The following is a 26,309-nucleotide window of genomic DNA, read 5'->3' on the forward strand; positions in this document are numbered from 1 at the left end:
GCACCACGACGATTCCAGTCCGATTATCGAGCGTTTTCTCTTTTTCCACGCCCGTTTCTCTAATTCCAAGCGATCTTGTATTCTCCGCTCTCTTTCGATATTCGGGATCGCGCAAACTTTCGATCCATATTTGTCGCGTACGTTCGTAACGAATACGTACGTTGGTATCGGTACGTGACTCGGCGCGTGTTTCCTATCGTTCGAACGTATCGCAGGAAGGAAGAGGAACGATAAACGATTTCGCGAATAGCGTGTCGTACGAGCATAGATAGAGAGGAACGCGTGGTAAGGGATGGTATAACGCGATTGCGGTCGACCGATACTTTGTTGCAACTGTGAAATCGAAACGCGACAAGTCGCAGACGTTTGTAAGACGATCGCCGTTTCGGTAAACTCGTCGTCGTTTTACCGACTCGAGTAACGCGTACACCAGTTTCTCTTACGTAATCGTGTTCGCGCGAAGCATAAAAATCGTGGTTTGGAGCGCGGGTCGTAGCTACCGTACGCGCGAGCATCGTTACGTCCGCGCTTAAAAGGCGAATAGCAAAGACAATATTGCACGAGACATCGCGGCAGAAGCCAGGGTGAAAAGGGCATCTGCCAGTCACAACATGCCAAACACTGGCGATAAATTCGAATCGTTTGCGTCGCATCGCTTCTACGTATTGACGTATTTGAAATCGATTTGCGTGGAAGCGGAGTGACTTGGCGGCGTGTTTCGATCGATCGGATGGAACGCGACCCGACAGCCTCGTATCTCGTTCCCTTGAACGAATTTTTAGATTCGTGCAGTTGCTGTTGTAACGGCTGCGGTCAGGCTACAGGCGGCGTGTCGGACGAGAAACGTGGGCCGACGGGTCGCGTCGCCACTCGCCACGGTAGTTGGGTGTTATCGTCGATCGTCATCCGAGCCTTTTTTCGTCTACGAGCGATAAAACGGTAGCAGAGTGGATGCGAGTGGATTTGGCGGACGAAGCACGCGGCGATCTGGCCCTAATTCAGCACAGCCACCGCTGTTACGGAGCGCGCAGGGTTGGGGAAACGGGATGGAGAAAAATAGGCGCGCGCGAACATGCGAACGCTGTCGCGTTCGGGGGAAAGGGTGGGAGGGAGGGAGGGAGGGAGGGAGAGATAAAAGAAAGAAAATAGTCGAAACGAAAGAAGGAAAAGAAGGGAAAGAAGGGAAAGAAGAAAGAAAGAAGAGAAAGGAGGGAAAGAAGGAAACGCGCGATAGGCGCGATAGGTTCGGGTATGTAAAACGCGGGGCGAGACAGTGGATGTTTTTCGATGGTCTGTGCACGGATTCAAAGAATATCCCAAGTTTGGCGGCGAACGAGGGTCATCGCCGCTACGAGGAGGTTATCGATGAATCGAAGAAAGGTGGGGAGATTTTTGTACGTCGTCGTGATCGTTCCGCGGAAACGTGGAAGTAAAGCTCAGTAAAGCGTGGAAAACGCGTCGAAAATCAACGGAACGCAGCGTCTCGCGTCGGAAAGAAAGGTCGGTGGTGCTGGTTGCTCTGGTTGTTGGGGTTGGTCGTTCAACGAGGGAAAGGGTGCTGCGCGACTTTGAAATTGGACGCGGTAGGAAAGGCTAGACGGAATCGAGAGCGGGACGCTGGCTTGGCTTGAAAGCGCGAGCGCGCCAACTTCGAATCGAGGAGAAACGATCGAAAGAACGCGACGAAGTTGGCACCATGGGTGAGAAGAGTATAGCGTGGGCGATACGAAGAAGCTTGAACGGAGGATCGCGAAGACGGCGAGCTAGATTGATATACGGATTCGCCGCGTTGATCAGTCTCGCGATGTTCGTTCTGCTTTGGTGCACGAGCGTGTTTCGCGACGCGATTCTCTCGAATCTCGAGCTACGGAACGGTACGCCGACGTTTCTGATGTGGCAACGGCCGCCGGTCGGCCTTCGGGTCAACGTTTACGTTTTCAATTATACGAACGTGCACGAGTTCGAGAGCGGAAACGCGAGCAAGCTGAAGGTGCAAGAGGTTGGCCCGTTCGTCTATCGAGAGAAATTCAGCCGAGCGAACGTCCGCCTCGACGAGAATCGAACGGTCACGTATCAGGAGGAGAGGAGCTTCCAATGGATCGCCGGGAAATCGGAAAGTCAGAAGGTGATCGTACCGAACGTGTTGCTCATGTCGACGCTCGCGTATTCCCGAGATCTCAACTACCTGCTGCAAATCGGCTTCACGATGCTTCTGGCTGGCTTGAAGCTACGCGCCAAACCGTTTCTCGAATTGCCGGTCGGCGAATTCTTTTGGGGCTACGAGGACGAACTGTTCGAAATGGGCAAACGGTTTCTACCGTCGCGAAAGTTCCTACCCCACGATAAATTTGGAATCCTGGCATTCGTACGTATATATATATTTGCGTTTACGCGGCACAACCGCTGTTCGATACGCTGCTGTTTGTCGTCTATGCGTGACGTATCCGCGGCGTGTTGCAGAGAAACGGCTTGAACGCGGATCGCATCACGATGCACACGGGAATCGACGATCTTCGGAATCTCGGGCTGATCCAGCGAATCAACGGACGCGAAAGTCGTCACGTGTGGGAAGACGAGAAATGCGACCGAATCTACGGTACCGACGGCAGCATGTTTCCACCGGACTGGATCGAGCAGCCGAACGCCACGCTTTACGTCTACGCGAAAGAGTTTTGCAGGCAATTGCCGTTTCGTTACGAGCGTCGCAGCTTCTCCAACGGTATTCCCACTTTAAGGTGAGTTCTTATCCCACGTCTCCGCGTTTGCACGCGGCCCCCTGTTCCATCCGCTTGCTTCCTGGTCGAACGAAAAACCCTCGCTTACCACCGATCCGAAAGCAAAGGTGTCGTCGCTCTGAACGCTTCATCGGTCGAACAATCATCGTAGGTACAAATTACCGAGCAACGTTTTTACGTCGAGCCGCAGCAAAGACTCGTGCTTTTGCCCGAAGGAATCGTACGATTCGATCACCAGAATATGCCCACCGGCTGGAACGTTGAACGTTTCCGCTTGCAACTCCGGATCACCGTTGATCGTCTCCTTTCCCCATTTCTACTCGGGCGACGAGTCCTTGTTCCAGAAGATCGAAGGACTGACGCCACGAGAGGAACATCACGGTAGCTACGTGGATCTGCATTCGGTAGGTATTTCGATCCGCGACGCCACGCGCGTCCTTACCGAACGTCTACGTGGAAACTCGTTTTCCGGCTCACGCGACCGTATTCGTTTCAGCGTTTGGGCGTTACAGTGGCTACCAGAATGAGATTTCAGCTGAATCTGGAAGTACGAAAAGCGGTTGGCATGCCGTTCTCGGGAAATCTCGAAGACGGCTCGATCCTGCCCTTGATCTGGATCGACACCAGAATGGACGATCTGCCGGAATCGATTCGCCAGATCTTTTATCGCAGTCACTACCTGGTGAACGCCATCGAGGCCGGACTTCAGTGGTGCAGCCTGGTCGGTGTCGTCATCTCGTTCGGTGCTTTTCTCGCCGCTTTGAAGAGAGAAGACGAATCGAACGGCGCGAAACCGGTCGTCGATCGAACCGAACTCGATCGGCTTTGACGGTTTGGCTACCTACCTTGTCCGCGTTCGGCTGATATATACCACCGATCCCTTGTCTTGGCGCCAACCTTCGGCCCCGACTAATTCGCGTCAGTTCAAATAAAGATCGATCGCGCGATCGCCCGAAGAGATCGCTCTTGCGCGTTCGGATCGCGCGATCGTCGCTACAATCCAATCATTATCCTCGGTCTACTTCCATACTCTCCCCGCGATCGTATCGTAACAACTGTACGCGTTTGTCCTCGCGCGTTATTCGATTAGGCAAGGAAAATCGCTTCGAAAAGACAAACAAAGGCCTGTTGCAGCCGCGAGTACCACGCGCCTTTCGCTTCGTCGCCTCTCCGCGTTTCGGCGTACCGATAACCTAGGTCGCATCCAACGACAACTTCGAAGAAACCAGATAAACGTTTTCGTCGTCTTTCCCGCCTCCTTCGATCGCCAACGTTCGTGCGAACGTTCGATGACCATCTATCGCAACATCTGCCGCAGCTTTCGCGACAGTATCGACCGACTTTTATCCGCGAAATCAACCGATAAACAAATACTTGTCGCACGCGGTTTTATTGTAAATTTCCACGACGTCGTTCGAAATCGTCTCCAATCGATCCGATTTCAAAACTATTTGGCTACTTTATTTTTCTGTCTTCCTCCACCTCCTCCTTCTCCTCCTCCTCCTCCCCCTCCTCCAATTTCTTCCCCTCCTTCTGCTTTCCCTCTCTCTTTCTCTACCTCTCCCGCACCTCCTCTCCACCCCCCTTTGCCGTATCGTAAAAAACTAAATTCATCTAGAAATCTAACCGTAGTCTATCTCGAGTAACGTGTTTACAACGAAATACAAATAAACGAAGGTAAATGAATAACAATTAGATCTCGACGGCAACCAGGTGCGTCAAAGTCCGAGGACGACGACTTGGCTCGCGTCTGATCTCGCGCACTCGATCGAGTGTACGTTGGACGGAAGGATTTTCTCTTGTACGGTAACGAGAGACGAGAATATTTATCGATCGCTGACGCACACGGTCTTCGATAAATCGGCTATCGATGACGATGATTCGTCCGGACGATGGAGCTCGTTCCACGATAGAAATTCGTCCGTACTTTCTTCCTACTACTTTTACACCCCACCTCTATTCCTAATTCCCTTCTCCTCTTCGCACGCTCTCGTAATTGTTCTCCTCTCTTCTAGTACGCGCGTATGTATGCGCGCACACACGTACACGCACGCGACACGCAACACGCTGAAACTTCGACGCGTACTTCCGTCTCTTCCGCTTCGCTTTCCTACCTCGTTCGCTTGAATTCGCACGAATCTACAAAGACGCGAACGATTCGGTGGAAACCGAGGTATCGCTCGACGAGCGGAATATACGCGCGAACGAAGCGCGGAACGGCCGGCCGTCGTTATACTACCCGGCGAAAGTCCTCGTAAAAGGTAAACGTTATCGTTACGCGAAACAACGTGATTGCCCTCTCCCCTTTTCTCTAAGAGGGAATAAGAACGACGACAAGGACAACGACAACGACAACGACAACGACAACGACAACGACAACGTCAACGGCAACGACGACAACGACAGCGATTCAAGATCGAAACGATTCTTACGCAGCGATCCTAATTGTTTCTCTCTCTCTCTCTCTCTCTCTCTCTCTCGCTATATATATCTCTCTCTCTATACGTCTCTCGCTCTCTCGATCGTTGTATCCCTTGGAAAATTGCCAGGGTGAAAACATAACGCGTACACGCTCGAGATCGCAGGACGTAGAAACGGCCGACCGAGCAACCGGACGATCTACTTGGAACTCGATGAATTCTGGAAAGCCGGGTTCAGCTGACCGGTTTTGCCCGCGGTCGCGTTCGACGGCAACGGATTGGTGAGGTGCAGCTTCTCTTGTCGTTTGGCGGCGCGCGCCAGACACAGGAGCGCTCCTATCAAAACGATCGCTCCTATCGCTGCCAGAGCTCCGGATACCGCTGCTCGTGCTATCGGTGGCACGTCCACGGCCATCTTCATCAGGCTTCGCATCTCTGCCGGAAGTTCGTCGATGCCCTGCGCAACGGAAGAATGCAGAATAACATCGTTAACGCGGCGCGATCGATTCCGGCCGGGTGGCCGTCGTGTCATTCGACCGAAAGCGTGATAATGTAGCGGCGATAAACCGTCGATAGAAGGACGCTATAGCTACGACGAAGCGACGAGGATGAGCATGGGGGGAGGCGACAACAGCAACCGTGCGTACATACCGAATTATCGACACGAACGGTCATTCCATCGAAATGAATCACGCGTAGAGGCGTCGAACGACGCGACCGCGCGTACTCCTTCCATATTACCGTCACGAATACTTAGCCGCGCAACGAGTATCGGCATCATCGTTGCAGCCATTGTCACCGTCACCGTCGTCGCGGCTAATCGCTCCCCCATCGCAGCTCCTTCTCACGCGATCGATCCGTCCCGACCCATAGAAACAACGATTCGAATCATCGTGCCCGCGACGAAACGATCGAACGCGGTATGCGATCGATATACTCACGTCTTCGAACCACATGATCGGGAAAACGATATCCGGGAACGAGGCGACGTGTTTAATGTCCCGCACTTGCTTCACCGCCAGATTTATCTGAATTCTTGCTTTCGCTCTCAACGATGTGCCCATCATCGGTTGAACGTCGATGTAGAATTGATGCTTGTCCTCGACCGGCGGCGATATTCCGCTTACCGACTCTCGAAGCGACGGTTCCCCTGAAAATCGTCGTTCGTGAACGACATTTGTGAAAGTTAGTTTTGGGAAAAAAAGGCCGATCGTGCACGGACCGCGAGTTCTCAGCCGCGGTTCTTCGGCCGCGGCTCGCGAGACCTGCCCGATTTCATCAACCGCATTCAAAACCGTATTCAACGTACGTACCGCCGACGATTTCCCCAAGCGAGAAAAGTTCTCACGCGCGCTCCACCGGCCCCGCGCCGACCGAATTCGTCTGTGAATTCGTCCGTTTGCCAGAGCGAGAGGATTACGACGAGCCGGAGTGGAGGCAGTAGATACGACGAGATAACGGATGCGGACGTAACGAGCACGGATATACGTATGTTAACGCGAGTATCGTAGATCGGCCATCTTACCAAGGTAAAAATGCGGAAAACTGAGCAACACCGGCGAATCGTACTGGCAGAGCGAGACGTTGAAGGTTCCCTCGGGAGCGCAAGGTGGACCCGCTGGGCAGAAACATCGCTGTGTTTCCAATCTGTTCGGAGAAGCGAACGCGTCGTTCGCGGGCACGAACCTATACCCGGGTACTCCACCAGCTGTGGTCACCTCCTCCTGAAACGAATCGGGCAAACGACCACGTGCGAACGAGCGATTCGATGCTGGAAGAGGGGACGCCCCCCTACTTTTACTGCTGCGACCACGCGTTACCTTAAACACCAGGGGCAATGCCCTGCAAAGATCCTTGTCGAACACTTTCAGCACCGTTTGCTTGGTGATGCGCGGCGGAAAGATGCTTCCGTCGCTACCAGCGACGCTGTCGCACTCCGCCGTGGTCCAGTGGCCCAGGTTGCCCTTTCCGTTCCACTTGTCCAGAATTCCGTATTTACCGATGTCCTCTTGGCCGGTGTAGATGGTGTACCAGTCGGGCGTTGTCCCGTTTTTCCCGTACAACAAACCGAATTGATCGTACGGCAACTTTTGATCCTTCGAAACCACGTCCTTGGCCAATTTGAGCAACGGGTCCTCGTAGCCCCAGAGTAGTTGACCGATCGAGACCTCGACGAACGGCTTTATGTTCAGTATGTCCATGATCGAGGCTATCGCCAGCCTCAAGAAACGCGCCGCATTCTTGGACTGGGTGGTGGCCGAAAGCATCGGTATGTTCGGCACCACGACCAAATCCTCTTCCGAGCCGACCGACAGTTCCTGCAAATATTCCTCCGATAAGATTCGTTTTTCACGCGGTGGTTATTCGTCGACGTGGTCGATCGCCAATACCGGCAATTCTCTCTTCCATCGAAAACGAACGGCGAAACCACGTTTTCGCGGTCCTGCTGGGATGTAGCGCTACGATTCCCCTTTCCTACGCGAACGCTACCGCGTGTACGCCGTCGACAAACGTATTGCGTTCGATCGTTCGCACTCGCTAGCGACCCATATTGTTATCGTTGGCCGCAAAAGTAACAATCCTGGGAAAGAAGGTGTAACGCGTGCGACGCACACCTCTCGGAGAGAATCGTGCCACGTCGACCGAACGCACCTCGTCGTTGCCGTACACCTTTGCTTTTAATTCGCGGAAGCGCGTTGCTCCGCTATTACGATCTTACTCAACTCGCGTTGATCGTTACCAACACATAGAGCGTTACGTCACACCGCGCGAACAAACTTACTCTCCGTAGCAGTCTCCTACGAAACGAGAAACTACCTTGCCCGCTCTCCGCTTTGCTCTCCCCTTACAACCCAGCCACCATTCAAACCTAATGTATCTTTTATCGCTCTCTCTCTCTCTCTCTCTCTCCCTCTTTCTCTCTCCCCTTCTCAGTCTCAGACTACCGAAACCTTTACTCTCTCTTACTTTTATCGTGGCGAGAAGGAACGCGATTAGGTATGGACAAAGATCGGCAGGCTCACCGGTACGAAAACAAACTCCTTCTTCATTTTGTACGACAACGTGTCGTTATCGTTGAATTTTACGTCGACCTTTTCCCAGTGTTGCATGTACACGTACGGCCCGAGTTCCACCAATGCTGGTTTCTCGCCATCGTTTAAAAATTCATCGGCGTTCGTCACATTGTAAATGTAGACGCTCAATCGAGGTGACAACGGAGGTTCCCTCCACCAGTTGAACGTGCGGCCACCATCACGAAGGGCGATCTCTCTGTTCAGCAAAGCGTCGACCAATTTTGGAAAGACCGCAGCCAAAATCGCGGCAACGATGATCATCAATGCCCCGACAGCCACCGCTGCCCCTGCGATCAAAGTAGACGCGTTAGTCGCGCGTTGCGTATGCTCGAGGAAAAGGAAAGAAAGTTGGTCGGGTCGCGTCGCCTCGCAATCTCGGTCGTCCCCAGCCTCCCCTTCCCCTCCCACTATGCCCCGCTTCTCGTCGGAATCGTCGCGTTTCCATCTCGCTACACCGCTATTTTACCGTTTCTCGGCCAATTTCCGTATTCGCGTTCGCGTTCTTAGGACATAAATCATACGCGATCGGAGTTGCGACGAAAAATCGAAAGGCCAACGGTACCGATGCCGACGCCTGCAGCGGCGCGATGTCGCGCCAACTTACCGCTCGCCATTGCGCGATCTCCGCGACTCGGACGATAATTTATTCGCACGGATCTAAACAGGAATGGAGAAACGAGTATCGCCGTAGATTCCACGGCAAATTTTTCATCGCGCTGAAACTAGTCGGGTTCGTTCGTCTCGTTCAAGAACTCGAAACGATTTTCGAAACGATTACGAAACGAGTCGATAGCGTAACGTTCCGATCGATCGATCGGTCGATGGTGCGCGTTAACGCACCGAGCCAACGTCGCGTCGATTAATTTTCCAATCACGTAACGCGAAAGACACAAGTGGTACGAGCGGTGACCTTCGAAACGAACGGTCCTACTTTTTCAATTTCCATACGGAGCGCAAAGTTTAGATCGCGTGGCTAACCTCGACCAACTCCACCGACCGATCGGAACTCGATCGATTCGTCGGCGTTCCGTCTGCGAGCGAAGAAACGGCGAGCCCGGCTCGTGAAACGGAACGAAAAGAAACGCACTGTCGAGAAGAAGCACGCATCGGACATGCGAGGCACGGCTTACCGAGTCGCGGACGTCACGCGTCCGACCTTACAAAATCCTTGGAGTCGTCGCGTGTAACATCGTGACCTCGCGATCGAACTTTCGAAAGATCGCCACGACACGTTACGACGCTCGACGCAACAACGACTTTGCTTACGCTCGTGTTCTACTTTTCGACGCGAAGCTCCCGCGATTTCAAAAGCCGACGCGCGCTCGCAGGTCGGAGCGAATCGTCCACCAACTTTGCACCGTACTCGTACGGCAAACGCTCGTGGCTCGTGCGCGTTTTCCACATCGACGACCTTGCGATGTTCGGCCTTCGAATTCAGCTACGATCGTGACGGACGATCGTCGATCGCCACCGGTTTTATCTAGGATAGCTCTCGACCGAGGTCGAGATCGCGCGTAACGACAATCGAGATCGATAGGCCGTAAGATCGGTCTGAAGCAGAATCGCTCGCTTATACGTACGCGACGCGCATCGTCTCGCTGTTAAACGTCGCTCGTAGCGACCCAGCGACGAAGGTCGCGGCCACCAACATCCGTCCGTCTAAGCGCGTGCAACGTTCGATCGCCTTCGTGGTACACGTACGCGTCGCGTTTTGTCGTTTGCCCGGTGGCCGAGCTCGATCGTACGACGTAACGCGGAACCGCCCGATCAGCCGAAATTGACAAATTGACGAATATCATCGATGACATCGACGGGACCATCCGCGTCGGCGGAAAAAACGAGCTCGCGTTCCAGGCTCGCCCGTCACGAATCTTCTTGCGCAACTACCGATTCGCTAGCGGACAGACGCCACCGACGAGGAAAAATCACGTTCCGATCGAATGGACTACAAAAGAGAGAAAGCCACGTTTGCCCGTCCCGTCGTACAGCCTCGTAAAGCCTGGTAAAATCTCGTAAAACCGTACCGTTTCGCGATCCTGGAAACGCGAAACGACGCACGATTCTATCGCGCCAAGTCTAATCGTACGAGTTACGATCATCGGTGTCGCTTTTATTCGTGTTCGATTACTCTTTCATGGGAGACGGAGGAGGTGGAGGTCGCGCGCGAATTGCGCGTAGCACCAAAGAAATTGCACCTAGGTGAAAGCGCGATCACGCGAAGCGCCGGTCAACGAGTGTGCGTGCACCACGGTGCACGCGCACGCTCGACCGTTCGTTTACGCAACTGGCAAAATCGAGGCGAGAATGGAATTTCGTAGGTCGCGTTCCGCGAGAGCGGTTCACCTTCGGCGCGAGTAAACGGACCGAGTAAGTTGCCGCCACCAGTCCCCAACGAGCAACTTCTTTTCTCGATCCTTGCACCGCTCTCCTTTCCACCGATCGCTAACACGGAATACCGCGACGTCGCGACCTCCAAATTTTCCAATCGTCTCTCGCGACCTTACGATCTCGCCCGTCGAGCAAACCATTCTCGTCGACCATCGACCATCGACCATCGACCAACGACCAACGACCAACCGCGTTATTCGACATCGATTAACCGCGTTCGCGTCCAACTCCTCGCTCTCTCCCTTGCCGCCAGAGCCGACGATATTAACTCGAAAGGAATGTAACGCGTTCGCTCAATCGACTAGTCGGTGTAATCGCGACACGTACGACTTGGAACGAGAGAGAGAGAGAGAGAGAGAGAGAGAGAGAAGGAGAGAGAGCTCGTAGCTACCGCGTGCAACGCACGATTCTCCCTTTCCTCTGTCTTCGCCTTCGTTGCATTCCGTTCTATTCCTTTCCATACCATTCGATTCTCTCTCGCTCGTTCCAGTATCAAGGTATCGTGTCGCGTTACGTTCCATCGCGTGGAAATCGATCCGTCGGAGATCAACGAAACAAGCTCGACAGTGACAAGCTATGGAAACGACGCAGCCGTGTGATCGCGAATTTGTTCACAGACCGCTCAAACTGGTTGTTACGGCAAAAACCTCGCAACATCGAGTCGAGCATCGTGCGACGAGTATCATCCTCCTCGGAACGCACGTAACCCTCTTCGATTTTGAAATGCCGAACCTATATACCTACCTACGCGTACAAACCGGCAATTACTCGCGATTATATAAGCTCGTACGCTTCCTGCTCTTACTCGGAAGGTTTCACGCTCCACGGACGAAACCAACTACGATCGGTCTGATTCAACCTGAATTATCGTTCCGTCTTTGCGCCGGTTTTCCGTCGTCGTCGTCGACGGATCGCCGAGACGTCGGAGAATTCCGTCGAAGGCACGGTAAATGGATATTGAACCAGAAAATTGCATAACTAGACGATGGACGTCAGAGACAAACCAAACGAGTTCCCGGAATCGTACGCGCGAACATAACGAGTTCCCTCTGCATCTTCCCCTCGACTTATTCGCCCCAATCCCACTCCCTCGATATTACTTCTTTTCCGATACGAAAACGATACTCGCGAGCTCCGAGCGAGGAAACGCGGCTTTGCATCAATTGCTTCTTCGTCGCTCGACTTTTCTCGTATTTTACGCCGATTCTCGCCAACTTTCAATCTCTTTCTAGCAAATCCTAGCTGTTCGTCGCTCGGTCGATATGCATAATATGTATCCGAACGAGAGCGAACCGCTGCACACGGCATTCGCGTTCGAAACTCCCGGTCTTCGAGTGAAAGTAAGCGAGACTCCGACTCGCGCTCACGCCCGGCGGATTTTCATCGTCGCGATCGATTTTCCTTCGAAATTTCGTTGAAAATCCTAACCTGACACGATCCGATCCGATCCGATCCGATCCGATCCAGCTCGACCCGATCCGATTCGAGGTACGACACGACGAATACGGCGCAACGCACGGTGAATCATCGCGAGCTAAGCGTACGAGATGACACGTTCGCTAAATTGAATTAAAAACGCACCGAGCGCGATGCCTGTGTAGCGCCGGTAACAACGTCTTTAACCGTCTCGTTAACATTGGCCCCTCGTGGCCTATGAAACGACGGTGCGCGATCGAGCCGACTACATCGTAAAACGGACAAATCGTTTCTCCTCTAGTTTCGACTTTAGCCTGCTTTAAAACGTTACATCCTCGCGATTACTTACACCATCGCCTAAGGAATCCTCCTTGGAGTTTCGCGCAAATCCCACGATGTACTCTCATCTTGATCAACCGATTGTTCCCTCTTTCTCTCTCGATCTCTTCTTTCCTTTTTCCTTTCGTCTCGGTGCTATCCCTCGATTACCGTCTCTCTAACGATCAAACGCTCACTGCACGACTTTTTTATTTGCTTTTAATACAAGTTCTCTTCTTTTCTTCATGAGACGCGCCGCCGCGTTTCTTTTCGCGTCTTCGTTTTTCCCTTCTCGTTCGGATCTTCCTTTCTAGCTTCGTTCCTCGTACTCGTCCTCACCCCCGTCCTCGCCGTCGTCACTGTCGCTCCCGCTGTCGTCTTCGTCTTCGTCGTCGTTGTGGTTACGGTTGTCGTCGTCGACGTCCAAGCCTTTGACCGCGATGCTTCCTATACAAGAACGAGAGGAAAGGCGGCGGTGGTACGAAGAACGACGAGAAGGAGAAAGTCTATTCTCCTTTCCAAGCGACAAGTGTGCCACTGGCGGTGCGTCACGTCGCCAACGAACCAACGATACCGCTCCGTTGTACGGTGTTAGACGATCTACGCCAAATACGCGGTATAACGCGGCCAAACTACGATTCACCTCTCTCTCTCTCTCTCTCTCTCTCTCTCTAATCAGCCAGTTAACCCGCCTTTTTACACCGATACCCAGGATCACCGCACGACCAACGGTAAAACAACGATGATTTCTTCTTTGTACCACGACGGAACTGCTTTTATCCGCTCCTGATATACGTATGTTGAACGCGGGGGAGCGCGTGCGTGCGTTCGTGCGCGCGCGCGCGCGCTCGAAATCAAAACGACCGAACGCGGGCACGATTGAGCTTCGATCTTTCAAATTAATCGCGACCGACTTACGCTCGTGCGGTGATCGCGAATGAAACTAAAACTACGCAGGATCTCGAGGGAAATCGAGCGGAAATCTGTGTTACGTCGCTGGGCGAAACGTTCGCTGCGAGGTCAGCCGATACACTGCTCGACGGACAACCCAAAGAACGTTACTACTCTCTTACCGTTCCACTGGATCCTGAACGGCGAGCATGCGGTTCAGGTGAACGATTTATCATTGCCCCACTCCTTTTCCACTTCTCCGCTCTTCCTTCTTCGTTTCGTCTCCATTCATCCGCTCTTTCCTTCGTTTCTTCGTTCCGTTGTACTCTTCCTCGCGTCGCGCTGCCGCCATCACCTTTGCCTACCCGCCTCCCCCTCTCTCTCTCTCTCTCTCTCTCTCTCTGTCTCTCTCTCTCTCTGCCGCTGTTTCCACTTTTACATTATGCTTACATTCCCTCGCTCCTCCTACGTTTTCTTACCAGCTAGTACCTCTACTTCTCGTTCGTCGCTCTTCCTTCTCTTGTCTCGCCTCATCTCGTTTTCACGTTCTACACCGTGTCATCCATTTTCTCTCTCGTTTTACCAGTTCACTTTTCGCCGCTGTTCCTCTACCCACCTATACCACTTACTTTTCCACCTCTATCTACTGGATCTACTTTGACGTACCGTCGTCACACCCCATCATACGCAATGCCGACCACTCGACCCTATCGGCCCTTTCCCTTCTCTACGATCTTCCTTGTTTTCCTTGTTAGATCACCTTGTTTCCTTGCAATTTGCATTCTCTACTTCGCTCTTCCCCGACTTTTTGTCCCCTACGTCTTTTACTTTTCCATCAAGTTGTCGTGTTTGCATCGACTCGCGCGTCAAAACATACGCGTCATTTAGCATAGTAGAATAATCGTACAAACGGATGTAGTGGAAAGATCGCGGAAACGTTCATGAACGCATTAATCGCTTCTAATGCGAAAATGATACCGCTAAAAACGATAATTCGCGGAATTAATATACTTGATCGTACAATTCAATGGAAAAAACGTGTAAAATCTTGCTCTGTAATCTAAACGATTACAAGCTGGCAATAGGGAGGAAGGATGAATAAGACGCGTGCAAGGGAACAGACGAAACGGAACGTTCATTGGTGCGAACTAGTACATAATTGCCATCGAATAATTGTGTAACGAACGTTCTGCCTCTGTCCGATACATGCCGGGATCACGGAGAACGAACACCTTGACCCTTTGGTTGGAAACTAATTCCTGTAATTTCGTGGAAATGGAAAGACATTTCCGGACGTATCGGACAACCCGGAAACGATCGTGATAATGTTAAATTATTCGTAGAATCATGTTTGTTCAAATATATTACGTAAATGGCGAATGACATTGTTCGCGCTACAAGTAACGCGGCATTATTACTTTATCCATGTGCGCATACCACGAATAGATTTTCCTCCTTCCCGCTTTTTCGAACCAACCAACCCATCTCGCCCTCTCCTCCCGTCTTTCGTCCTTTCCGTTCTTACTCTTTAATTCTTTTCGGCTACAATCAAACATCTGCAACATGAGTTATATTATAGGTAAGGATAAGGGGACAACATATCGTCGGACATCTCGACCTAAACGGTAACGAATACATTATATTTCTCTTATTTTTCTCTCATCCATGTAAATACGTTTATTTTCTACGGCGTACACAGACGAGAGTGAATAATAACGTAATGGTACCTACGAAATTTTCTACGTACGAGATACATTTGACGAAGAAACAAGACGAACGGTTTATCTATCGATTTCACCGAATACTACATCCAAGGTACCGATAATTGCCACAATATCGGCGAGGAAGCATCCAGGACCCATGTGACGCAGAGCTGCCAAATGGGCAAACCCCGGTGCTTTGATTTTGCATCTGTAAGGTTTGCTACTACCATCGCTGACAAGGTAAACGCCAAATTCTCCCTTTGGCGCTTCGATCGCGGTATACGTAGCTCCAGGAGGCACTTGGAATCCTTGAGTGAACAACTTGAAATGATGTATCAACGCTTCCATGCTAGTTTTCATTTCTTCCCTTCTAGGAGGTACGATCTTTGCATCGTCGACTTTCACTTCACCTTCCGGCATTTGATTCAAGCACTGATAAATGATTCGCAATGATTGACGCATCTCCTCCATACGGCACAGATATCTAAAAAACGTCGGAAAGGTTCGATTAACGATTTATCGCGAGATACGATAAGTGATCTTTATCTTTTTTCCATTTTCATCTTTTTATTACCGATCGAGACAATCTCCGTTTACACCGATTGGAACGTCAAATTCGACTAAATCGTACGCATCGTATGGTGCTTTTTTCCTTATATCCCACTTTATTCCGGAACCCCTTAGCATCACACCGCTGAAGCCCCAATCCAACGCCTGCTGCATCGTTACCGTTCCAATGTCCTTTGTACGTCCGACCCATATTCTATTTTCCGACAACATATCCTCCACTTCGTCTAATCGTTCTGTGAACTTCGTGGACCATTCGTATATGTCATCCATTAAACCCAACGGTATATCCAAAGCAACACCACCAGGACGAATGTAAGCCGCGTGCATACGAGCGCCACTCACGCGTTCGTAAAATTCCATCAGTTTTTCTCGTTCTTCGAACAGCCAGAAAAACGGTGTCATAGCTCCTATATCAAGAGCGTGTGTTCCAATATTCATAATATGGTTCAGGATTCTTGTGATCTCTGCGAACAGAGCTAAAACACACAAACGACTTTAACCAAACCAACTTTTATTTACCTCTCTATATGACTCTTTTTCTCTCCTTCTCTCACCCCTCGTCGATACTGTATTTCACAAATGTCAGACACTTACTTCTGATATATTTTGCTCGTAAGGGCACTTCGATATTCAATAATTTCTCGATAGCTATGGAGAAACACTGTTCGTTGCACATCATGGAAACATAGTCTAAACGATCGAAATAAGGCAAAGCTTGCATGTATGTTTTATATTCGATCAATTTCTCTGTACCCCGGTGTAAAAGACCTATATGAGGATCTGCACGTACTACATACTCAGCATCCAGCTCAAGGATTAACCGTAATACTCCGTGTGCTGCTGGATGCTGAGGACCAAAATTGATTACAATGTTTCGATAGTCCGTCGAGTGTACTGAGCTTTGCGGTATCTCATTCCAACGTAATCTTGAATCAGGCAATTTGCCTTCAGGTACCAACACTCTGACATTTTCTTTTTTCATGATAGATTCGTAGTCCTCTGGACCAGGACTCCACTGATGCGCGCCTCGTCGTTGGCTGTAATATTTCCAATACTTGCTTTATAACTTTGCGTTGGAATACATAACTGTTACTTATAGGTTATAATATTATTACATAACCAAACGTATAAACGACTTTGGTAAAAGTTGGAAGCTATTTATGCTAAGCTTACCTTTCAATGCCAACCAACGCTTCCATCCTCTTGGCAAGAATATTTCCTTTCTCGTTCCATACTCCAGTCGATAACCTATTAAAGCGTAGAAAAGATCCAAACGCCTTGACAGCCATTGTCGCTTCAAATGGTATTGCTTTAGCGTATCGTTGAAACCATACACTTCTCTATTCCTTCTTCCTCCTCACCTTCCCTCTTACGTTTTCCTTTACATATAATATTATTCTTCCTATTAATATAATTACCTATTGTTAGACACCACCTCCCTGTCAGCATCCTCTATAGAGTTTTCATTTGGTATCGCTTTAAATCGACTTGACTCGAGGCAACCCTATTCTCGATCGGCTGCAAATCGATAATCGGCAATATCTCGATTCGATAAAATCATGTCATCGTACGACAGCGTGAATACCGCTATTGCCGCAGCACATCTTATCCCAATTTCTTCGTTTAACTTGTACCTACCTGTTTATGTATATGTACATAAATGCATCGTCCGCACTCCTGTTTGTACGACGATGATATTTGTAACAATGTATTGAACGATCTGTGTATTTTTATATTATGTAACTAAATGTGTTTGTTCGGTATATTACATAGATTGCTAGAAATATCGTCTATCGTCGTAATATTCGTACGAAAGAGCTTAGTCACCGTATTCCTAAGAATTCAGAATACACGTAGGAAAAAAGAGAAAGAATTACGAATAAACATTTTTTCGTTTAGACAGCAATCATCTTTCATTTTATCTGAAAATATTGTATATATATTGTATGTACATACATATGTTCATATTTCTTAAATACTTAGTTGATCATATCGATATCGAATAAGCAGAAGCTGAAAACTATACAAAGTTGAGACAGAACATCTACCACTACAAGAATATGGAAATATTTTGCCGAGGAAACGTAATAAGGATATCAGGTACGAACAAACGTCGAGAAATCGCAGAATTAGAATTATGAGTTTGGATGCAAGAATCACGCGATTCGTCGAAACAGCGACATTCCTACGCCTTCTTTTCAATTTGATTCTGATCATCGATATGATTATTTGTTTAAACCGCGAACGAACTCGAATAACTCATTTGATCGATATGGAGGGAAATCAGCTGAACCCGTATGCACTTGTATGTATCATTTCATTCCGTTTATCTTTTCACGTCTTACGACATTTCCTAACCAATATATGCATTATGTACATACACATATTTATTTGTATATACGTATTATACATATCGTTTTTCTTTTTTATTCAAGATATTTAATGGGAGAAAAATTATTGCAATTGCAATCTCTCGATGAGCTGCGTTTAGAAAAGAAACGTGCATACGTACGTTGTAAGTACATGTATGCACGATAAGTACATACATCGGGAAAAGAAATAAATTTATCGTTGTGTTCGTTGTATGAGAAAAAGACTAAAGAAGAAAAATAGAATTATTATATATCTCGAGATTCGTATAAGCAATCAATTGCGCATGTTCGTACTCGCAATTTCCACGCTGATGCAACCGATTGCCAATGCTTTGACGCGGGTCACCGTATCGGGGTTGCTATTTAAAGGATGGAATAAGAAAGGGTAAGATGAGGTAGTTGAGAATGAATCGACGTCACACTATCACTGGCCAACATTCCACGCGTTGCATTTCGTGGGCAACCCAGCTACGTATATTTGTGCCTGTTGTACACGCGCACATTACACTTTTTCTACATCTATATATGTTTTTTTTTTTCAGATTTACACGTGATACCTTGTTTTCCTCTCTCCAACCATTTTTCGTCTGCCGTCCGTTCCCCATTCCATTCAATTTCTACCGTTTCGTTCCGTTCAGTTTTACATATTTTTCGAATTATTCGAAACACTTTGTACAAAGAATCACATATTCAGCGTTCGTGAAACGAGGCGGTTTCTTTAGTCATGATATATAATATAACATAGAGTTATCGTTTATTTTATTTCATCTCGTAAATCTTATGCAGCGCCACAAGTGTGCAAAACATGTATATACAATGACACATGTAAGTATATGTATCAGAACGGCTACGTATACGACAAACGTACACACACATCCGCGCTATTCAGACCCTTATCCTATTTACGCGGATATACAAATTTACAAATATTAGGACGCGTGCTAAATAAACATACAAAAGTTTAGTGGATAAGTCGCTGGTAGGAAAGTAATAGTGGAGCGTACGTAAAAATCACGAACAACGATTTTCGATCATGACGCAAATGAAACATCTATCTGAAATGAAAATATATACCTCGTAGGAATAGAATTCGACTCTGTATCTTATTTCATAATTGCGGTCAAATGGATGGTACATCGACGAACGCTCAGAATCATAATGAAAAGATGTACCAGTGGACATCGATCGCTATATTTGTCAAGCACGGTCGGAAATACGTTCGAACGAAATGCACATGTTCCTTAAACATGCTAGGTCAAACAACACCGAGACATGCGAACCGATAATTTCAAACGAATCGTATCAACGAATAGACAAGAATAGCGAGAACAACGCAGCGACGAAAGAGTCGACGAGAGAGGCAGCGATGGTGACCGAGCGCAACGAACAAGGAGGAGAAACAATAGCACGCTTGCGCCATGTGCGATACGATACGATCATGTTGCGAACAGAAAGCCGCAACGAGACGTCGATTGGATCCGACGACGGATCAGTGAAAATCGTAGAGAAGATAGCGATGCAACGACTGAGGTAATTGTAGAGTACGAACAATTTTGGGCAATTTAGTGCCGCAAAGTTTGCGAACTATTAGCCTGGCTTGATGAGTCAAGGGCAATGGAGTCCGTGCTGCTTTCATCACAAGTGCTTTTTGTGCATCTGTCAAACTACTCGATCTTCTTATCATGCAAGGATCGAAACTTTCTGCCGCTTCCAACAACGCCTTCAGCAATCGTGGCTTATCAGCCGTGTTCTGAAGAGAGTTCAATATGCCGTGAGGGTCGCGGAACTGCGTCTTGATGACAACCCTTGCCCCGTATTTGAGTAAAAGGGCTACCACCTCGACCGAAGGATTCTCGTTCGAAGCGACGTATTCTGCGAGAACCGGTCTCAACGCGGGACCTTCGTCGCTGCGTATCACCAAGTTCGGGTCCGCTCCTCGTTCCAGCAACATCGACAGGATTTCCAGTCTATTCGGAATGTTGTCCGCGCAGGCAACGTGAAGGGGCGATCCGATGATCGGCGAGGTAGCGTTCACATCAGCACCTAAGTTCGAAATCGTTTAGTCGCAACGTTATCCAGAGATCGTTTAAAACAACTTTAGATATATTCTACTTATGCCATAGGATGGAGTTATCGAGTGATTAAGCGAGGAATTCGAGGAATTTTGTACGGAAAAGCAGCGGATGCACGGTGATATCAGATGGTGAGTCGAGACAAGCACGAACGCGCGAACTTACCCGATTTCAGCAGCATTTGTACTATCGAGGGATCTCCTTTCAAAATGGCCAGGTCGAGAGCCGTGGGTTTCTGATATTCGGGTCCGAGATCGAGACGAGCGCCTTGCTTTAGCAGCAGATCGATCACCGTCGGATCGCCGCCGAGGATCGCGTAATGCAGAACAGTCCGGTAGTCGTGTCGCGAATCGGCCATCGAATTAACGTCAGCTCCATAGCTCAGCAGAAGCAGCACCGAAGCTATACCCTGACACGAACACCACGTTCTCATCCAATAAATATAGTTCTCGGTTTTCGCCATCTCGATCATTTACCTGTGGCAGTCTCGCCGCTTTCATCAACGGTGTGAGTCCAGCGCGATCCCGCGTATTCGGTTGAGCCCCGAACGCTAACAACAACTCCATGCATTGCAGATCCAACGGAGAGACCAGATTAATTTCCGATCCAAAGAAGTATCTTTTATTCGGATTCGCGCCAGCTTCCAGCAGAACTCTGGCCACCTCTACGTGCCGATTTCTCAATGCGAGCCGCAGCGGTTCGTCGCACAAAGTTGTCCTGCGCAGATCATCGTAGATCTTACCGTAATCTATTCTATTCTCTCTGTCCCCTAATTTTAATATTATCCAGTCCGTTTTCTTCCCTTTCTTTAGCTATGTTTCCCGTTTTCCCTCCCTCCCGTTCCACCTCCTCGTCTCCCTCTACCACCCATCGTTTCTTAACATCGACAAAAATAAATGACGACAATTTTATGAGCGTATAGAGAGAGAGAGAGAGAGAGATGCAATTAAATCTAGCGATAGGAATTCATAGTATGGAAAGCGGCTAATCTTTGGCTCTCGCTCCAAGGTCGTTGAGCCAATTAATTTCTCATCAAAAGATCACGCATCGACGTCAGCTATACTATCCGTATAATCGCGGTTGGCGTTTGTCGATCGAGATCGACAAATGCATCGTGATTAACGCGTAGGGCGAATAAACATCGATAAACAGATCAGAGTAATTAGCAGAGAAAAGAGGAGGGTGGATAATAAGGAGATGGCAGAGAAACGAAGAAGACAGAAAGGGATCGTCGTACCTTGGAAAAAGTTCTCCAGTTTCCGGTCTATGATCGACTTTGGCACCATGCTCGAGCAATACTTTTACTAAATCCAAATAACCATGTTCAGCAGCAAGATGCAACGCCGAATAGCCACATTCGTCGGTCGCATCGATGTCCGCGCCACGTACCAGCAACAACTGTGCCGCTTCCGTGTACCTCTGCCACACGGCGTAATGCAACGGTCTCAATCCCTGCGTTACAGGCTCGTTCGCCTTTGCTCCGCAGGCCAGCAGGATTCGAATCTCGTCGAGCGATTGCAATCGAATTATAGCATCGGCTAGCTCTCGCTGCAATGGATTGGCGATGCATTCCGAAGGCATCTGTTGTGCATATTCGAATCGACAAAAAACAAGGATTAACCGTACAGTTGCAGATTCTCCTTATCGCTATAATTTTTCAGCTGGAAAAAAACGATTTTACGGTCACGTCACTTCCGTCTAGTACTTCTCCAGTTCCCGATTCTACGGTCGCCGTGTTTATTGCTCGTTCAACCTCGAGTCGACGCGCAGTGTCGCTTGATTCTCGCGCGCATGAATCACCGAACCAACCGCAACAGATATGATTTGCTCTCCGACGGAACGATCGAGATCTCGACTGTTTCGAACGTCGCCGCGTCGAGACCGTGCCAAAGTGGTGATACAATTTTGGCGATGATATCGGAAGCGCGTCGATCGAGCCGATCGAGAAACGTCTCTTAGCCTATTTTTCTTCGGGAACCACTCTACTACCGTTTACTCTTCTTTCTTACACCATTTTGTCTCCTCGCACACGATCTTATACTTTGTCTCTCGAACGCGCATCTTCTTGCCGCTCGTTTATTCTTTTCTTTCACCTTGGCTCACACGCCTCGAAACGTACGTAGAATGGAATTGTCGGTTCGTCGATTTTTAGGCAAGATGGAATGCGATGGCCCGTGTTAAATGACACTACGCGAAGATGCGATGCAACGCAACTACTTGCGAGACACGGCGTGACACGATGATGCGACGCGACGCCACGCGACGATTCGAGGTGAAAGAGAAAAACGTTCGTGCGACAGTCTTTCCAAATTACGCGTGATCGGAGAAAATGTCGCGTTTGACGTTTCTTTCGCAAATCTCGTTCATGGTTATTTACTCACGGTGAATACTCTGCGATGCTCCAGCATGTAGAATCGATGTTGTAAACTGTCTTCTTTGTCGGAAAGTCGGTCCTATTTAAAGCTTCGAACGGTGATTCCGCCCGAAAATAACACAAAGGGAACGCGCGGGAGTGTGCGCACCAAATCATCTGTTCGCGACAACTACGCAATTTTCGTTTCGAAGAACTCGATTCGAAGTCGAGTACTCTTGTTCTTGCCTCTTTCTTCGATCCTCCATTTTACAATCCCATTTCTTTCGAATTTTCCCAATGTATCATCGACTTTTCTCTCTCTCTTCCTTCCTTCCTTCCTTCCTCTATTCTTTTTCTTCACAGCTTGCTTCGCATCCTCTCGATTTTTCGCCCATCGAAATCAAAATCGATGCACGCGTCTTTGGCGAATCGGCATTCGTGTCCGTACGTCGAGATAAACTGTCCAGTCATTATCGCTCTAGCTGTCTCGGTCCGTTCACTGAGCGTCTCTTCTCAACTGTGGCTCACACGCTAAATCGAATCGACAGCACACGAGTTCCAATCACGCGAGATTCATCAGCGTATTTGCGGGCCTCTCTCTCTCTCTCGTAGCAAAATCCCTCGGAATTCGGAAATATACGAAGAATCGCGATATATCGATGCCTTTTACGTTTACACGATGCGTATAGAATTGTTCGTTTAGGCAACCCGAAAAGGGAAAATTCGCGAAATACCGTGTTTCTAAGAAAAGACTACGGTTCGTGAAAAACAACCAAAGTACTTGAGCGTTTCGCATTTCCCTCGTCTGCCAAATACGCTCTAATTGTCGCAACTGAATGCAACGCAATATAACACTCCCATGGGATTTTCGGAAAGATCGATATTGATATTCCTCTACTAGCATAGGTATCAACTATCGGGTCTTAACGACGAAACAACGAGACTTATCGTTAATATCGTCATACGTGGGATCGTGGCAACGAAAATAAGTGAAACAGAATTTGCGATTCAACGAAATAACTGAACGCAGTCTCATTTTTGGAAGTACTTTTATTAAGAAATACTTTGCACTTATTAAATGCCTTATATTCTTAATTCATTTTAATTATAATAATTATTGTTATAGCATTGTCCTATCTTTCTACTTAGAAGCATGCTTCGCTAACACACGTTACACGACCCTAAATTATAAGCAATTTTTTTTTTCCTTAACGTACAGCTTATGCGTAAATCAAACAACAATACTTTAATTTCACGAAGCCGACAAGTGCAGAGTTTTCAATGGAAATCTTCGCAACCTACGAAAAATTCTGTACAGAAGTGCCTATGTGTTGCGATTCGAGGAAACTTCAAATCCGTTATCGTTGCTGCGATTTTAGTGTTCTTATGGTGTAGAGCCGATTTATCGGAAGTTTCCTCTCTCGAAATCAGTTCGGTAATCGTGCGAACGATGCCGTTGCCCTTTTACCATCTCTCTGCCTATATCTCGTCATACACGCCATTCCATGCGTTTTCATATCCTTTAAGGGCCACGACAGAAATTTTAGAAACAAGGAAGAAAAAGAAATACAATTCGATACTTTCTCCTTCTCCCACACCCTCTATACTTCTCCTTTTACTTTTTTATTCTTCTTGGTAATCTTTTATATTTCAATTTTTCACGATAAGACTCGGAGCGACGAGTGCAACACACCTTCGCGAGAATGCGGTCCAACTTAATAGCGCAGGGCTTTGCGCGACATTTCCATATCATGTATCTATATTTGCCGCTAATCGCTAATTTATCCGTCTATTTGCGACGCGTACTCGCGTTCCAAACGCGCGTGCGTGCCTCCCGAATACACGTGTCACATCGGACGATCCCGTCTTTTTATCGGGAACAAATTATCGCCCGATCGCACTTCATTTCCTTCAGAACGATAAACGTTCCAAGACGGACCTCGCTCGATACGACGCGACGTTACGTTTAATACGTATACACGCTACACTTTCTTAACGGTTACACTAAATTTGTTATTCTTAAGGAACCTACGTTTAGAAAATTGGACTTTTTATAGGCTTGTGTTTTCTTCGAAAAATATCTATAGAACGTTCTTCACGATTGTAATTCGAGCAAGGAATCGATCGATCGGTCTGTTATACTTCGGGACGGGAAGATCGACCGACAGTTTTACCAAATGGACAAATCTTCTAATAAAGTACTCGTCGTTCAAGCGGAGTTCGGAAAGTGCAATTTTCCATTATCGCCACCTCTCCCTCTCTCTCTCTCTCTCTCTTTGTCTTCTCTTCTTTCTCAATCATTCTTTGTTTCACTCACGCAGTTTATTCTTTTCCTCGTATAATACCATATCTCGGAAAACATGTTTCTCACGGTAAAGGTTCAATACTTTAGCATTTTAATGGAAGATATAATACAAAATATATGTATATAAGTATATGTATTTATGTAAATATGGATCAAGCAAAATGTGATAAAAGAGAAGAAACAATGGGTGTGTAATAAGACCAATGCAAAGACCGATCGATCGCATTCTCCGCTATTCGCAGGTCATTGATCTCGGTAACTGTAAAATAAAATCTTAATATAGCAATCGATTGATTATCGTACGAAATATCATCGTAAATTCTATCTACAAATAATAATACCGCCATAAAAATGTATTCCGAAGCGATAACCTAATTAAATATAACGTAAACTGCCTCGAAATGGCTACGATCTACGTACTGCTAAGGAAATGACTATAATAATAATAAGAGTAGTAGTAGTAGTAGTAGTAGTAGTAGTAGTAGTAGTAGTAATAGTAGTAGTAGTAGTAATAGTAATAGTAGTAATAATAATAATAATAATAATAATTAATAATAATAATTAATAATAATAATTAATAATAATCGTAATAGTAGTAATAATAATAATAGTCATCAAGTATCGTTCACGCTTCTTTGATTGTTGTTTAGTTACATAGTTTAAGGGCATTATAATACACGTGAGTATGACACGGCTTTCCACTAAAAATATTTGTTAGATACGCTGAGCATTACCGACTTAAGCACTGTACTAAATTTACGTAAAATGTATCGTTATTATTAGAAAACTAATTATTCTTCATTGGTTTGAAATACTGGTTTTTAATAGATCTGTATAAAACCTTTGTCAACTGGAACTCTTTGAACGATGATTCGCGCGATACGAAACCTCAAGCGACGGTACTATGTATCTTAATAAAAAACTACTCTCCGCTACTTATTCGTTATTCCAACATCCGATTTTAACCGTACAACACTCGCACATACGCTGTACCCTTTATCCCTTCCTTTGTTCTACTTCGTCAAAGATCTTGGATCGAATTGAATGTCAACGACTAAACAGTACGAAACGAAACATAAACCACTAGGCTTAAGAGAAGGAAACGAAACCGGATCCATTTTTAAAAAAGAAGAGCAGGAGAAAGGATAGACAAAAACATAAAAATTATAGAATGTCGCAAACGTTTCTCCCTCCTCTCTCTCTCTCTCTCTTTCTCTCTCTCTCTCTCTCTTTCTCTCTTCTTTCCTTTGTGCATTTCGAAAGATTCTATCCAGCTATAATACAAAATTAAACAGGTTGAAAAAGAGTGAGGGTAAGGGAGGGAAAGATGGAAGGAGAGGAGCGAGAAAGAATTTCCCGCATATAACAGATTTTTCCAATTCGTTTCCAACTCGATTTTGCGCGAACGAGATTGAATATCAGGTCTTGCCATGTATCGCGAGTAACCAAATGTTCACAAAGTTTCCTAACCTAATTTTTAGTTGCTCTTTTTTACACGGTATTCCGTATATTGTCAAGTATAAATAAAGTCAGGATTTATCACGAGGCCAGAATAAAAGGCAGATACGTTCTGAATGATAGGAAATTGTATAGCGTTTTACTCTGAATACTTTTCTTATTATCCCCCTCTTTCTCTTTCTTTCTGTTTATCATCATCAGCAGCAGCATCATTGTCGCCATCATCAACATCAT

General features: G+C 47.5%; 4 protein-coding genes across 9 annotated transcripts; 1 reads left to right on the forward strand and 3 right to left on the reverse strand.

The window, feature by feature from the left end:
* Window positions 1-1,197: 1,197 nt before the first annotated feature.
* On the forward strand, window positions 1,198-4,185 carry LOC117206405 (scavenger receptor class B member 1-like). Its single transcript, XM_033445730.1, has 4 exons — window positions 1,198-2,365; window positions 2,461-2,735; window positions 2,887-3,139; window positions 3,232-4,185. Exons 1-4 carry the CDS (start codon window positions 1,697-1,699, stop codon window positions 3,562-3,564), a joined length of 1,530 nt encoding a protein of 509 aa, XP_033301621.1. The 5' UTR covers window positions 1,198-1,696; the 3' UTR covers window positions 3,565-4,185.
* Window positions 4,107-26,259, reverse strand: LOC117206404 (scavenger receptor class B member 1). Of its 4 annotated transcripts, XM_033445727.1 has the most exons (8): window positions 26,252-26,259; window positions 13,414-13,422; window positions 12,383-12,486; window positions 8,179-8,516; window positions 6,976-7,473; window positions 6,681-6,879; window positions 6,097-6,305; window positions 4,107-5,612 (listed from the first exon to the last, which is right to left on the reverse strand). In XM_033445727.1, the coding sequence occupies exons 3-8, from the start codon at window positions 12,438-12,440 to the stop codon at window positions 5,355-5,357; spliced, it is 1,560 nt and encodes a 519-aa protein (XP_033301618.1). In that variant the 5' UTR covers window positions 12,441-12,486; window positions 13,414-13,422; window positions 26,252-26,259; the 3' UTR covers window positions 4,107-5,354. The 4 variants fall into 4 exon arrangements, with proteins under 4 accessions (XP_033301618.1, XP_033301620.1, XP_033301616.1 ...); XM_033445729.1 differs by lacking the exons at window positions 12,383-12,486; window positions 13,414-13,422; window positions 26,252-26,259 and adding an exon at window positions 13,425-13,599; XM_033445725.1 differs by lacking the exon at window positions 26,252-26,259 and having other exon boundaries at window positions 12,383-13,418.
* LOC117206406 (NADH-ubiquinone oxidoreductase 49 kDa subunit) lies at window positions 14,856-16,969 on the reverse strand. 2 transcript variants are annotated; one of them, XM_033445732.1, is made up of 5 exons: window positions 16,689-16,969; window positions 16,110-16,552; window positions 15,520-15,991; window positions 14,977-15,429; window positions 14,856-14,921 (listed from the first exon to the last, which is right to left on the reverse strand). In XM_033445732.1, exons 1-4 carry the CDS (start codon window positions 16,802-16,804, stop codon window positions 15,024-15,026), a joined length of 1,437 nt encoding a protein of 478 aa, XP_033301623.1. In that variant the 5' UTR covers window positions 16,805-16,969; the 3' UTR covers window positions 14,856-14,921; window positions 14,977-15,023. The 2 variants fall into 2 exon arrangements, with proteins under 2 accessions (XP_033301623.1, XP_033301622.1); XM_033445731.1 differs by having other exon boundaries at window positions 14,905-15,429.
* Window positions 18,300-22,624, reverse strand: LOC117206407 (ankyrin-3-like). Of its 2 annotated transcripts, none has more exons than XM_033445734.1 (5): window positions 22,341-22,624; window positions 21,197-21,620; window positions 20,436-20,676; window positions 20,125-20,368; window positions 18,300-19,930 (listed from the first exon to the last, which is right to left on the reverse strand). In XM_033445734.1, the coding sequence occupies exons 2-5, from the start codon at window positions 21,538-21,540 to the stop codon at window positions 19,377-19,379; spliced, it is 1,383 nt and encodes a 460-aa protein (XP_033301625.1). In that variant the 5' UTR covers window positions 21,541-21,620; window positions 22,341-22,624; the 3' UTR covers window positions 18,300-19,376. The 2 variants fall into 2 exon arrangements, with proteins under 2 accessions (XP_033301625.1, XP_033301624.1); XM_033445733.1 differs by having other exon boundaries at window positions 21,197-21,540; window positions 22,341-22,623.
* Window positions 26,260-26,309: the final 50 nt, after the last annotated feature.

The sequence above is a fragment of the Bombus bifarius genome, unplaced genomic scaffold (assembly GCF_011952205.1).
Source record: "Bombus bifarius isolate JDL3187 unplaced genomic scaffold, Bbif_JDL3187 scf7180000008006, whole genome shotgun sequence".
Classification (NCBI taxonomy): domain Eukaryota; kingdom Metazoa; phylum Arthropoda; class Insecta; order Hymenoptera; family Apidae; genus Bombus; species Bombus bifarius.